At 46.3% G+C, this 13,002-nt stretch overlaps 3 protein-coding genes across 3 annotated transcripts; 1 reads left to right on the forward strand and 2 right to left on the reverse strand.

The window, feature by feature from the left end:
* Window positions 1-36: 36 nt before the first annotated feature.
* Window positions 37-2,870, reverse strand: BGW36DRAFT_405365 (uncharacterized protein; the record flags this gene model as incomplete). The annotated part of the gene is made up of 3 exons (XM_046218964.1): window positions 37-1,950; window positions 2,040-2,356; window positions 2,414-2,870. The coding sequence occupies 3 exons, from the start codon at window positions 2,868-2,870 to the stop codon at window positions 475-477; spliced, it is 2,250 nt and encodes a 749-aa protein (XP_046075990.1). The 3' UTR covers window positions 37-474.
* Window positions 2,871-11,578: 8,708 nt separating this feature from the next.
* On the forward strand, window positions 11,579-12,029 carry BGW36DRAFT_356722 (putative microsomal signal peptidase subunit SPC12; the record flags this gene model as incomplete). Its single annotated transcript, XM_046213809.1, has 3 exons — window positions 11,579-11,626; window positions 11,702-11,761; window positions 11,823-12,029. The coding sequence occupies 3 exons, from the start codon at window positions 11,579-11,581 to the stop codon at window positions 12,027-12,029; spliced, it is 315 nt and encodes a 104-aa protein (XP_046075991.1).
* Window positions 12,030-12,346: 317 nt separating this feature from the next.
* On the reverse strand, window positions 12,347-12,878 carry BGW36DRAFT_290819 (putative ubiquitin ligase subunit HrtA; the record flags this gene model as incomplete). The annotated part of the gene is made up of 4 exons (XM_046210793.1): window positions 12,347-12,445; window positions 12,509-12,579; window positions 12,630-12,708; window positions 12,765-12,878. 4 exons carry the CDS (start codon window positions 12,876-12,878, stop codon window positions 12,347-12,349), a joined length of 363 nt encoding a protein of 120 aa, XP_046075992.1.
* Between the last annotated feature and the right edge of the window lie 124 nt (window positions 12,879-13,002).

The following is a 13,002-nucleotide window of genomic DNA, read 5'->3' on the forward strand; positions in this document are numbered from 1 at the left end:
CCGCCTTTCCATGCTGGAGTCCAGCCTTACGAATGAATGATATTGAGGTTGTTGACAAAGTCATCACTTGAAAATTTACTTGTATTTATTGCAGATTGGACAAAACATCAAATTCATCCTTCCTTTGTTACCAAAGACCAAGGGCGACTGTTCCTGCTTCCATCCATGCAAGTATGCAATGCAGTCATGAACAACCAAATACTCCCCAATGGCGCCAAGTCTATATGTATACCATAAACCAGAAAAGAAAGTAACGACCGATATGAGGCTTCCGATAACCAACACCGCAGCCTCTCACTTTTGAAATAAAAAACCAACCTGAAACGAATGCGACCATAGCGGCTGATGCAAGATGACACAAACAAAAAGGAAAAAATATATGCTCAAAATTCGTGACGTCATATGCGATATGATGACCGAGTTCAATGAAATGCCTCGCAATTCAACATATAATAAAGTGATGAAGTCGTTGTATTAGCGTTGTGGCGCGGTCATTGCAGAAGGAAAGAGAGAGTACCCGACTCGGCTCTTCCTCTTCTGCGCCACAGAAATTGGCCTAGGGGAGGGCAAGTCTTCTGGGCGCTTGGTCTTGTTTTTCTGGTGGTCAACAGCAGAAGTAGATTTGGTACGATCGTGGGTCGGTGTTGCCGAGGGATAAGGCAGGTCAACAATGACATCGATACTACCGTTGCTACGGGTGGACCGTAGATTGGAGAATGAACCGATTTCAGGTGCCAAGCTCTTTACCTGGCGGTGATATGAAAATCCGGCTCTGGGAGGTTCAGGGATTGAAGTGGGTGTGCTTTGCTCAAAAGACCCGATGCTCTCCCTGGTCGCGGTTTCACGACTGCTGCTGCCGGCACTAGGGACCAATTCTGGCACACTTGTCGTTGAAGTTGACGAGCGATGTTTGCGCACAATCGAGGCAGCACGAGATAACATCACACTCTCTTGGGAGTTGCATTTGCTAATTGGGGAGTAGCTGCTGCGTGGAGAAACAGGAAGATCGACTGAATGTGACCTAGGCTGCGGATAGTAACGGAGTTGCCCTTCAACGTCATCCTGAACAGCAAGATAATCTTCATAGACCGGATCGTTTCCCACATCTCCTGTCTGGAGCTTGAAATATTCCTGGGGTTGGGGTTTTGCATGGAAAAACCCGGCCGGCGCTGCTCCCTCACTCAATGGTGTAATGGCTTCGTGAGATCTTGTCATAATTGATCTAGCAGAGCCAGGATCTAAATCTGGGGTCGCTGGAACGGACGTAGCGTTCCGGCTATCATGGACAGTTAATCTTGTGCTGGCTTTCTCCGAAGGAAGAGCGCCTACAACAGAGCGTCCGGGGATATCTATAGAGGAACGATTCCAGTCAAAATCACAATCCGCCTCGGCTGCATGTTCGTAACAGTAGTCGATATCCTCATCCCACGATGTCGAAAATTCTTCAAAGCCTCCAGCTGGATTTCCGGCCTTAACATCGCTCGCCTGAGACATTGGCGAATCCTGGAGAATAGGTCGAAACTGCGGTAAAGTGGGGGACATCAAGTCCTCTGAGAATGATAGCTCGGTATCCTGCACCACTATCACAGACTCGTGACGGGCAGCAGATTTCGGAGGAACAGGCGGGGGAGGCGAACTTTCGACTTCATCATATACGGAAGAAGATCTTCGAGGTGGTAGCGGCTCGAACTGAGAATTTTCGTTGGCCTCATGCTCTTCTATATCCTCCTCTTCAGGAACATCCTCTAGGTCCGACAAGTAGCTGTTGATTACTGCGGCAGTGAGGTGTGCATCGTCCTCATTTTGATGGCCGTGGGTTGCATAGCCAATGTCCGGGTGAAACATTCCAGGATCTTCTAGTGACGCAGCTTGGCGGGCAATTCTTTCGTCTAGGTAAGAATGTCTATGATCTATTAAACCAAGGAATTCATCCATAGCCTGAGATGTAGGCTCAGGGATTTCAATATAGGCTTGTCTGGAAGAAACCCGAGGAGGTACTATCCCCGGCGAGGGGGAAGAGGCTTGTTTAATCGAGATACTGGGCGCGAGAAGTTCTCAATTTTGCCCGGCGATCTTGGTGATGTAGGAGGGCTCATAGCTGGAGAAGCAGCTTGATTTCTGTCTTCCTCAGTCATCGATTCGCTGACGTTCTCGGTCGAGGTGTTGTTTGAATCAAGGTCCTGGACACGAATTCCTTTGAGCCCCGGTTCAGGAGTCTGTGAAGCTTGAATCGCAGAGAACTCGCCGACCAGTTCGTTGTTACTGGTGCTGTCCAGAGCATGGAATTGGTTTGAGCTAGTGTGTATGACGTGGTGGAAATTATATGGCTCCGAGATGACGCGCTTGAGTTGTTCGTCTGCGGTGATTGAGCTTCAAGTCTCACAAAACTAAGATCCGCAAAGAAAGGACTTACGAGATTCCGAGCGTTTCATTCTGTGATTGCGCTGGAAGATACTTGAGACTTCAAACTTTGAAGTTTTTCCAGCTTCGTCTTCTTCATCTAAAGTAGGTGCCACATTTAGCTTGCTACCCTGGCGCCGAAGAATGCGACTGCCGCGAACAAGCAACGATCGAGCTACGCTGTCGGTTGGCGCAGGTTTCTCATCGTGTAGAAGGGGCATGGGAACTTCCCCAGAATTCGGCGAGGTGGGAGAACGGCGAGGCGATGTTATTGACGTGGTGGTGTTGCTTCTTGATCGACCAAAGACAGACAAACGTTTGGGGCTGTGAACATTTGCGCTTGATTTGGATCGGATATGAAAAGAATGCTCGGAGTGATCGCTAGTTGAGGACGTGGGCGGCCGTTGGCGGAACTCGAAATCGTCCTGCCATGGTGATTCCAGCGGAGACACTCCTGGCTGGGACGCCATGGTTGACAAGCTTCCCAGACACTGAGAGAGAGGACAGACGCGTGAATCCGTATGCCTGTACACAGAGAACTGACTAGTTCGTACTATTCACGACCATATCGCAATTCAACAAACTTCCGGACAGCGAGCGATGGGTGTGGTACGAAGGAAGGACTCGTCGGGGAGAAATCGGCCAGGATTTCTCGGTAAAGGAGAGTTGTGTGAAAAGAATTGGAGTGATTGTGAGGTAATTGCGTCGTAGAGAGTGTGAGAGAGTGTGTGGGCGAGTGAGTGACAAGCTGACAGCAATGATACGGCGAGGCCAGGTCAGAGATATGACAGGCGAGGGACGGCAGAAGGAAAGAACTACTGAACAGTGATAGGGTGGACCCAGGCGGCCGTGCGACTACCACCAATCTGTGGTAGTCTGTAAGTATCTGTCGATTGTATTGTTTTCTGTTTCTTTTTTGTTCTTTTGGGTGACCGACCCCACAGGCTACAGGGGGGCGGAGAACAGTAGTACGTTTGTACTATCGTGGGAGTAAGAAACAATAGTCCAGCACGCGGTCACCGACGTGATCTTCGACTCTAACGAACGATTGAAAGCGGAACAGGAACGCAAGGCGGCGGGAGGGCGAGGAGCGCAATAATATTATAATAATAAGAATAGGGAAGCCCCAGAACATTTGCATAATTGGGTTATTATGGCTCGTACTATTGTCGCTCTGAATTCAGGCGGGAGCTGGTGGCCTGAGCCAATCTCGATGCAGCCGTGGCAGCTAATTTTCTGGCTTGATCTTCGGCTGCTTCCATGGTATGGTATTAGATTACGGTATTGAATATTATCATTGTTGCTGGGATAATGTTGGTAGGCTAGGCTCGTGCAGCTCTAGCCGATCCCACGGATTCATTATCCATGGTCGAGTGTTCCACAGGGCCACCGACGGCATAATTATTACTTATTACTTATTATTTACTATTTATATTAATAACGGTGCTAAGGGCCAAAATACATGCGCATACAAAGGCGGGACGAGACCGCAAGCGCGGCGCAACGTTCACTCGCTAGCGCACCCACCCGTTTCAGAAGTCAACGGTGATCCTGAAGTTCGAAAGTAAAATGCTGGCCAGTGACCATACTTCAGTTTCGTCGCCAGCCAGACGCGGACGAAAAGCAGAAGCAAAAGCAGGACGAGGCGTCTGGTGGGGGAGCGAAGAGGGGGCTGTAACCTGACACACGCACATGCTCCGAGGCGAGCAGCCCCAATGCGGCTAGCCTCGCGGGCTAACCACCACGGGACGGAAAAGGTCGGCGCTAGACCACAAGGGGAAACGCCCAAACGTGCTTCCAGGAATCCACCCTTGCCCAACGCGTTGGGTCTGCCTCTTTGCGGCAAGTATCGACACGGCCCCTGCCCCTGCCCTCCTACACGCTGCTTAGTCTTAACCCGTATTAATGATTATTATTGGCCGTGGTGTGGTATTCTATTCATTTTCTTAGGAAGATCCGAATTGTTTTTAACGAGATGGCAAGATGGTCAGATGCAGTGCATTGGCTTCGAAGTTTCGTTTGATACCAACGTCACACGTACTCGGTACTCCGGAAACCGAGAGTCGGCGTGCGTACTAAGAGAGCGCGTGTTTCAGTCGTTCCCTGGCTGGGATCGGGACCATACGTCTAGCCAGCAGCCAAAAGAGGGGAAGCACTACTAAGTGCGTGGTTGACAGACGAGATACACTTAGTGCTGCTGACAGTTGGAATTCCAACGGCCAGGCACGAGGCATAGGGCATAAGGCATCGACAGGGGTTGGCTGCTACACGGCCGAGGCTTTTATTGAGCATTGCCCGTTATTCTGTCAGTACAAACATGCTGGAGCCAATCACCTCGCGCCGGCCTCATGCATCCCCGTAAATTGAAATTTAATTAATCGAACAGGCCATCACATTATTATTGACACTAGGATAGTCGTGGAAATGCGTGTTCTATCACAATTGAAATGAACGTGCAGGAACCAAGGTTCAACCCTGTTACAAAGGCAGGGATAGAGCCAGGAACGCCAGAGCCAGCCTATCACGTGCAAGCCACCCCTGGATGGCGGTGCCCGCCAAGTGGGGATAGTGGGGTCCGGGGCCAACGTGGACCTGGAACTTTCCGTCGTCCTCGGCGTCGCGTCTGTGGCCGAGGTTCCTGTATTGATATTCTGCATGCTCGTTATTGGCGTCTATACCGGCACTGTAATAGAATACCAGCTGAGGGCCATCCATATGAAGTTGAATTATGAACCTGTCCCACGACGTAGATAGTAGATAGTCGATACTTATTACTATACTTATCGCGATCTTGCACGCGACCAGCCAACCTTCTTCCATGCTTTATATAATATCATGATTCGATGGGCTTCGTATGGTAGTAAATCTACCATGATGGAGACAACATATACCTGGCACTGGCAGTCTATCGAATATTCTCATGGCAAGTCCAGGCAACCGAGGACGGAGCCCTCCGCACAGACAATTGGCCGATATGCTATGCATTTGGGATCGTCATCCATGATGATACTAGCTATTTTATTGTCATTAACTTATTTTTTTCTTATTACTGCTCTGATTTTGTTACACCGATGGCCTGCGCGTATCGAGCCTATCGACTATTGAGCATTTTATCGACTTCTTACTCCGCGGACCATCCTCGTACGTTGGAGATAATGGCTATTTCCAATTGACATCATTCATGGGCAAATTGGCGGCCTATCGTTCCACAGGACCCTGTACCTCGTAGGGCCGTAGCCTGCCAGGCCGTGCTTAGAGCATTTACATGTATTGTCATGTAACAATATTAGTATTGTTCGGCATCATTCAAGAACGAGAGAACGCGTTGGTCTTCGCGTTTAATAACAGCCATAACAATGGAATTAACTCACCAAAGAAACTCAGAAAAAGTATTCCATCAGTATTCCAGCTTTTCTCGAAAACGCAGAAATCAGTGCGAGGTGCAAACAGACCGATCCTGGTCGCTTCTGTCTAACCGAAATGAAGGCAGGAGAGCAGGCCCAAACAAAGACGCGGGATGATAAACATTAACATCAAAGCGAATTTGTCGACAATGCCGGAAACGGGGTTTTTTTGCCCGACAAGCGGCAGCGCCCGCGAAACTGCGCTAAACCGCCTCGGGGTGCCGTTCGTCCTTGATTGGTATTATTCGCACTGCCTCGATATTGTCCGGTTTAATAATTATACACAGGGCAATTTCGACCATGAGCGGCCCGCATGCTTGAAGGAGCTAGTGGCTGCTCAAACCCTTGGAAACTGATCCCCGATGGTTCTACTGCGTAGTCGTTGACGTTAACCAGAACGGCCAGATCTGAGCCAATATCAATACAAGATCCGGACTCCACATGGTCGCTTTAGGCGCTCAGGAGTCAAAGAGTCAGGACGGTTTAAACGCCGATTCATGACTCCAGTGTATACCTATGGTCAGCTCATAGCACTCCGAACGCCGCCTGGAACAGGTGCGGCATTAGTTATTATTATCACTACTCAATCGTGATGACAGAAATCCAATGTGCAGCAGGGTAGCGACATCATTGGTCGCATTCTCTGATCAGGTCACAACAGGCCCCCAGCTTCTAATAAGGCGCGACGATCCGACCTAGACCTCTGTTCTCAAAATCTGCTGGGCGGACCAACACATTCGCTCAATTTTGTTGATGCTGGATTGAACTGGAATAGGCAGGTCTCTGCTTTAGACGCCGCCCACAGACTGACGGTCTGATAGCGCCTTCCCAGAAACCCGTTGAAATAGGAAGGAGCTTAAACCAACCTTCATGCCAGGAAGCCCGGGCTTATCTCAGGAAGCCGCTTGCTATCTGAAGGAGAACGGAGTCCTCCGGTCATCGATATTCCACCATGATAACTTAGGCTGATGGCCTGATCCTGACCTGCAGCTGTGCGGGTTTGCTCCATATACCTGCAAATGGCTATAATAATCATGGCAATAAGGATTCATGCAAGGCTTTGCCAAGTTGCTGGTTTTACTGTGGGCCTACACTACCATCTGCACCGAAAGTCGGTTATTTAACTGAGCTGATTACTGCCAGTGCCCTATTAACTTATGTAACTAGTGGATACAGACAATACACGCACTTGTGGCCTAGTGCGTACCGAGGAAGCACTACGGCAGGAATCATACGGCTATGTTCTTACTAGTCAGTGGCCGTGAGATGTCATCATATCAACGCGTCATGAATAATAACGATGGTATCTGCAAGATCAGGAATACTTCTCCCTGCAGCACAGAGTCATTACTTTCCATTGTATCAGACTCGCACCATTCCCTGCGGGCTCGGAGGACGTCAGTAAGCACGCCACCAAATATCAGCGGAATCTATTTCACTCACGGCGATTGTATCTATCAACGTCAAATACACATCAATTTGTGGACCCTTTGTGAATTTGTCGAATGTCAGATTCTACGGCACGGCGTGTGGCTAGCGTGGGATTCCGCCGCAGCTCCGTGCAGCCCCGTGATCGTGGCCAATCAGGAGCGACACATGACAGCCGACTTATGTACCCTCTCCTTGTCATCACATACGCTTCTCTCTCCCTCTGTTCCTGCTTTTTGCCTGGGCGAGCCGATTCGCACGCTGCATAAGAGACGCCGCAGTAGGCAGTGAACCAGGTACGGTACTGTGCGTCTTCCAATGATAAACCAGTTCCTTATTGGTTCGTGCAACTCAACAACCCTGTCGAGGAGAAAAATCCATATAGTTGCTTGCACTCGAGACGATCAGACCTCGATCTAAGAGCTCGGCAAAATAAACGAGCAAACTTTAGCCCGCGTCTGCCTGCTACCGAAAGCATGTTCCCAGTAGGGCGTTTTGATAGGGCGTATTATGTGATCGGTGAGCGTCGACCAACCCGCGTCATACCAGTCAGCCCGCTCCTCCCAAACCGGTTCATGATGGGTCCTTGGGATTTTCGCTTTCTAGACCCATCGATTGTGTATTGCCGCGAAAGACATCATGAGATCGGCCCGTGTCTGTACTGTTTTGGGGCAGGGCTAACAGACGCAACCTGAAACTAACACAACTAATTTAGTCTTAATGCTGTCGATCACCTCCTGCCGTGTACAGAACTCAAGGCTAGCAAAATTTCATGAGTAGTGGTCAAACCGTCAAAGTGAAGGCCCAAAATCCAGGAAACAGACTTTGCCTGGGCTTGTGAGGAGGGTGTTCCTGGGTGTAATTTTCAAGTTGCACTGCGGGCCAGAGTTGACCGCGTAAGTTACTCCGTATCAGGCCTTACCCTAATGCAGGCATCGTTTCCTATATCCAATCGGAGCGCCGTTGTGAAATTATGCATGGCCACATTGGACAGTCGAGAAATGCTTAAGCATGTTTATTTTTTTTCTTGATTATCATTTTTTTTTCCCTTTTCCGTGGCCAATGAGAAATAAGGTCGCTCAAAAATTGTAGCGCGCGATTAATTTATTAAATATCGCACCACAACAATTTTTTTCCAGCTAATGCAAGGATACCCTTGAAATCCCGATTCCTTTGAATCTGCGTACGGGGATCGGCTGCTTGCTTCCATGAATTTCTGATGGTGTGCCTTTTCCCCGCCTTTCAGATTCAGATGGACTCTGGAGTCTGGAGAAGCCAGTCAACCGATATGCATGGTTCTTACCGCTCGAGTTGAGTCAAGTACGTAGTGGTTGCATACCATACACATACTTCCAAGACTTGAGTTAAGAGGCAGATCGTGCCAAGTGCTGGCAGTCGTTACCGTGCAGTACTAATCTGCATTTTGATGCATTCATCCGATATGGTAGGGTGACAAAAGTTCGAATATAGCACCACAAACTTGAATTAGGTATAGAAGCCCTCCCTATATCAATAATACTAAAATATTTCACCTCTTTGCATTATCTACTGGTGCCCAAGAAGTCTAAATATAATCCAACATAAACTAGTGTAAATGTAGATGAAAGGCAGAAAATATTATACTATATTCAAGCTTTTGTTGTATAAGTGTACTGTCATATGCTTTCGCTAACCCCGATATTCTAGACCGAGATTCCGAACATAGAATTATAGCTTAGAAAGTAGGGTCTATTATTACTAGTAATTAGTAAAATTTAGACCCTGGCGATTAGAAGTGCAGCTTGTGGTTTTGTTTTCTCTGTAATTAATTATATCGGACGAATCCCAATATATATAAGTCTAATTACCAGCTCGCATAACCAACATTGTTTTTTTTTTTCAAAAAAAAACAGAAAACCATTTCCTTTGAGCCCGGTTCTGTACGCTGTTGTTGCACGTTAAAGGCAGCTTCTCATCCTCGGGATCTTGAAATCAGAAGCATTATCAGATGATCAAATGGACCCCGCATTTTCATCCAAGGTTCGATGAATTCCCCAGACACGTGAGTTCAAGATCTTCGAAAATACTCACCGATTAAACCCACAAAACTTATATGAAGCATATTATATTGGATGGCAAAAATATCCATCTCACAGGTCTGGGGTAGATCACATGCTATGTACTGATCAACAGCTTTGCTCCCCGATTTGAAGCCGAAGATACCGAATGTGTCAGTCCATTTATTTAGCCATCATATTTCTTAAGAAAGGGAAAAAAAGAAAGGCGGTGGAGGAAAACTCATCAAGACTTGCCGAGGAAGCGCAATTTTGAAAAGCATGAGATGTCGGCTTCAGGTATCTGAGATGCCCAAACCCATGTTCTCGTATCATATTGCAACGTAGTAGCTATCTAAAATGGTATGCGAAAGGGCCTAACAAGAGCCCAGTCTTCACATGCCCAAATATCAATAGATGCTACTGGGGTTTCAAGGAGTAAGTTAAATCTCTAATCTAGTTGCATAGACTTCGCACAGAGATAGGGCGGATTGATTTCCCTAATAAACCCCGACCTCAAAATACAAAGTTATAACAACGTGAAACGATTGCAGCACATTACAATAGTAAAATTCGTCCTGGTGAAACCGTGTTAAAGAAGGGCCACGCTGTACCAGCACTTTACTACAGCACAATCGTAGCAGGTGTTATGAAGGGTCATAGTATCTGATATGAAACAGCATTTCTGGCGATACGATATTTCGTAACATAAGATACGATGAAATTATATATATAAGAAAACATTCATCTACCAATCATGTATTTAGTCTACCATATTAGATTTTCATAATCAATAGCATATTACTATTAAGTATTCAACAATGTCTATTATCATTACGATACATTACGTCCTCATTAGGACAATCGTGCTAGATTCCAACATCCCTTCGAGTTCGACTTTGCCATCGAGGCACAAGCTTTTAAGTATAGACTTGGTTGGAGATCGCTTTACTTTCGATTATGAAAAGTCGTACGCCGTTCCGATGGGTTGCAAAAATAGAAAACGTATCTAGGGTCTTGTACGTTCTCCACTCTCGGAAATACTCTCTATATGCACTGGAACAGTAACTTAGAATCGCCACCACTCGACGAGAATGCATAACTCGGCTGTAAAGAGGTTCATGGAAAACATAACCACTTGAACCTGCTCGAAGGTCATCTTTATCAGGTACAGGTTGCAAACGGTTTCATCTACAACGAACTCGTATTCTAACTCATCTTCGTCAAGTGGTCATCTCCACTTTTTTGATAGGTAATTCGACTTGCCTTATCCGAGCCAATTTCATTTCTGGCAAAGGGTTGGTAGTGCGTTTAGATATACACCAGACAGAAAATCACTGTCTCTGAACACTACCAACCAATTTATAGATGCCACTGGTGTACGCAGCTTTATACTGGCAATTAGATCCAGAGGCAGCCAAGCATTGCAATTTGTCACTTGAGCCGGGCAATTATCACAATGGTTTGGCTATCCGGATAATTTACGAAAAACACTCCCTCTTGCATCAATTTCTAAGTCTGTTACTGCATTTGAAGCAGGTTTTGATATAAGTGTTACTTCTTTTGACTATATTGCTTCCAGTTAATTAACAGTGCCTGGTAGGGATTCAAAATGGTTGGTTTAGCCGTGGCGGAAACTTTATATCCTTGTCTTGCGGTTACCACAGGAGATGATGAAGCCGAATCCTTACGAGATAACGCTTATTGGTTTCCGAGAAAGCCATTTTCACTTCAACGAGACAGGTTTTATAGGAATAGCCACCCCTGCTTCCGAATTTCGACCTCTATGCTATAAACTTTTTGCAGGCCCTGGTGTCAATGATTGGCACATTTGAAGAAAATCTCAGCGCACTCGATAAAGACTTGTTATGGTGATTTCTTTGCACTTTGATACCGGTGATGTTCGAAGGCTGGGCTACAACACCAAACACTCTCAGGATATCACGTCTTCGAGTTTTCTATTGATGGTGCTAATAGAGAGGTCCCGCACTTGATTGAAATCGATATCGATATTTCGTCCATTGACATTGAACATATAAAAATTAGTAGATAATTAAAATAAATGAATATTAACAAATATAATAGTAATGATTGTTTGAAGAATGATCTAATATAATTTAGTTTACTTATCCAACCAAAGCTATAAAAATAATTACATCGCTATGAATAAAGAGACAACTCGAGAGTAGATATGATTGGCGGACAGTCGTGTACCCACATCTGGCCCGGACCTTGACGCCAACTATGTCTACTCCGAATCAAGACCTACTAGCAGACAATTAAACAACACTTTCAACTCGCCAACTATTCAATATGGATAACTTACTGGCTTCTCTCCAGGATGCTGCCGAGGGCCAAATTGTTCGTAACTGTTTCCGCCCCGCGATCTCTGTTCATTAAACATTAAAATGCTAACCTGTATGCGGCTTTGTGTAGGACTTTGAAGGCCAGCGCCTCGCTGAGATGCTTTCTACGGTGCTATTGATTATATTTGGGGTATGTCAAGCATAACCCATCGCTTCGGATATGTCTCTAACGTGAGCTCATTTTCGACTAGGCTGCTTCATTTGTGGTTGGATACATTCAACAAGAGATATACCTGACATTATGGATTGGCATTGCCGGCACCGCCTTTACAGCTCTGGTCGTTGTTCCTCCCTGGCCATTCTACAATCAAAACCCGCAGCCATGGCTTAACTCTAAAACCGGTGGAGCTGTTCGAAATGTTCCTGGGATTATTGTTGATGGCGTCAAGGTGGGATGATTTAAGGACTTGGCTAGGACACGCAGGGTATGGTATTCAGTATGAGGCATAACATGTGGATTGAAATTGAGTTCTTTAAATGGGTATAGCGAGATGTGATGCTATGCTGTAATTCCAGTTTGAACGCTTGATACGATTAGCAAGTCATCGGCATACATGTGACCTCGTCGATATCATTTCGTTGTTTTACAAAGAGAAAAGAAATCTTAAATCCACATTTCGTAGTAGCAATAAAGACCTTCCTAGCCAAACGTCCCTGTGAGCATTTTCTATTCGTAGCGATATTCTCTCGTAAAGTCTAGAATCGTCGGGAATGCTTATCGACCGTACTTTTGGAATTCCCAGTCTCTGTTATCCAAGGGGCATACTTGTCTAGTCTTAAGCCATCTGGAGATGCAATGGAAGTGGAAAGCATGCTATAGTAATAATGAAAAAAGGGTTAGAATATGGATGAACAATGTCCTGGGCTAGACACTCACGTTGCAGATTCCCCATGCCACGGTGCACTCTTCAGTTGTGGACGAGCCTTGGTTGGCCTGGCACTCAATACCTAGGATTTATTAATTTTGATCGTATTGTTGATGGTATTGCAACACTCACATAGGTCCATGATGTGATTTCGGCAGATGGCACAGTTGTCAACGACAATATCCCAAGCCCACAGAGCAACCGCGTTCCACTAGAAAGTAAACTTCATCGGCTACAGTCTCGTTGATTATTTCAGGGGCAACTCACCTTCTTGACTTCAAACCGTTTCTTCCCTTCCGATCCTTCACTAGGCCCCGACTTGGAGGACTTAGCTACCTTATCTTTCGCAGAGCCAGCGTCTTGCATTTCTACGTCGGCCATGGTGAAGGCAAGACCAAGTAGACGTCGTAATCAAGAAGTCACACTGATTAGGTTGATGGATAATATGAAATCGTGTTGAACGGTAGTGTGAGTGAAAAGGTGATATTATTTTATTAGTTTTGAG

Source organism: Talaromyces proteolyticus (genome assembly GCF_021365285.1).
Source record: "Talaromyces proteolyticus strain PMI_201 chromosome Unknown BGW36scaffold_3, whole genome shotgun sequence".
NCBI classification, from domain to species: domain Eukaryota; kingdom Fungi; phylum Ascomycota; class Eurotiomycetes; order Eurotiales; family Trichocomaceae; genus Talaromyces; species Talaromyces proteolyticus.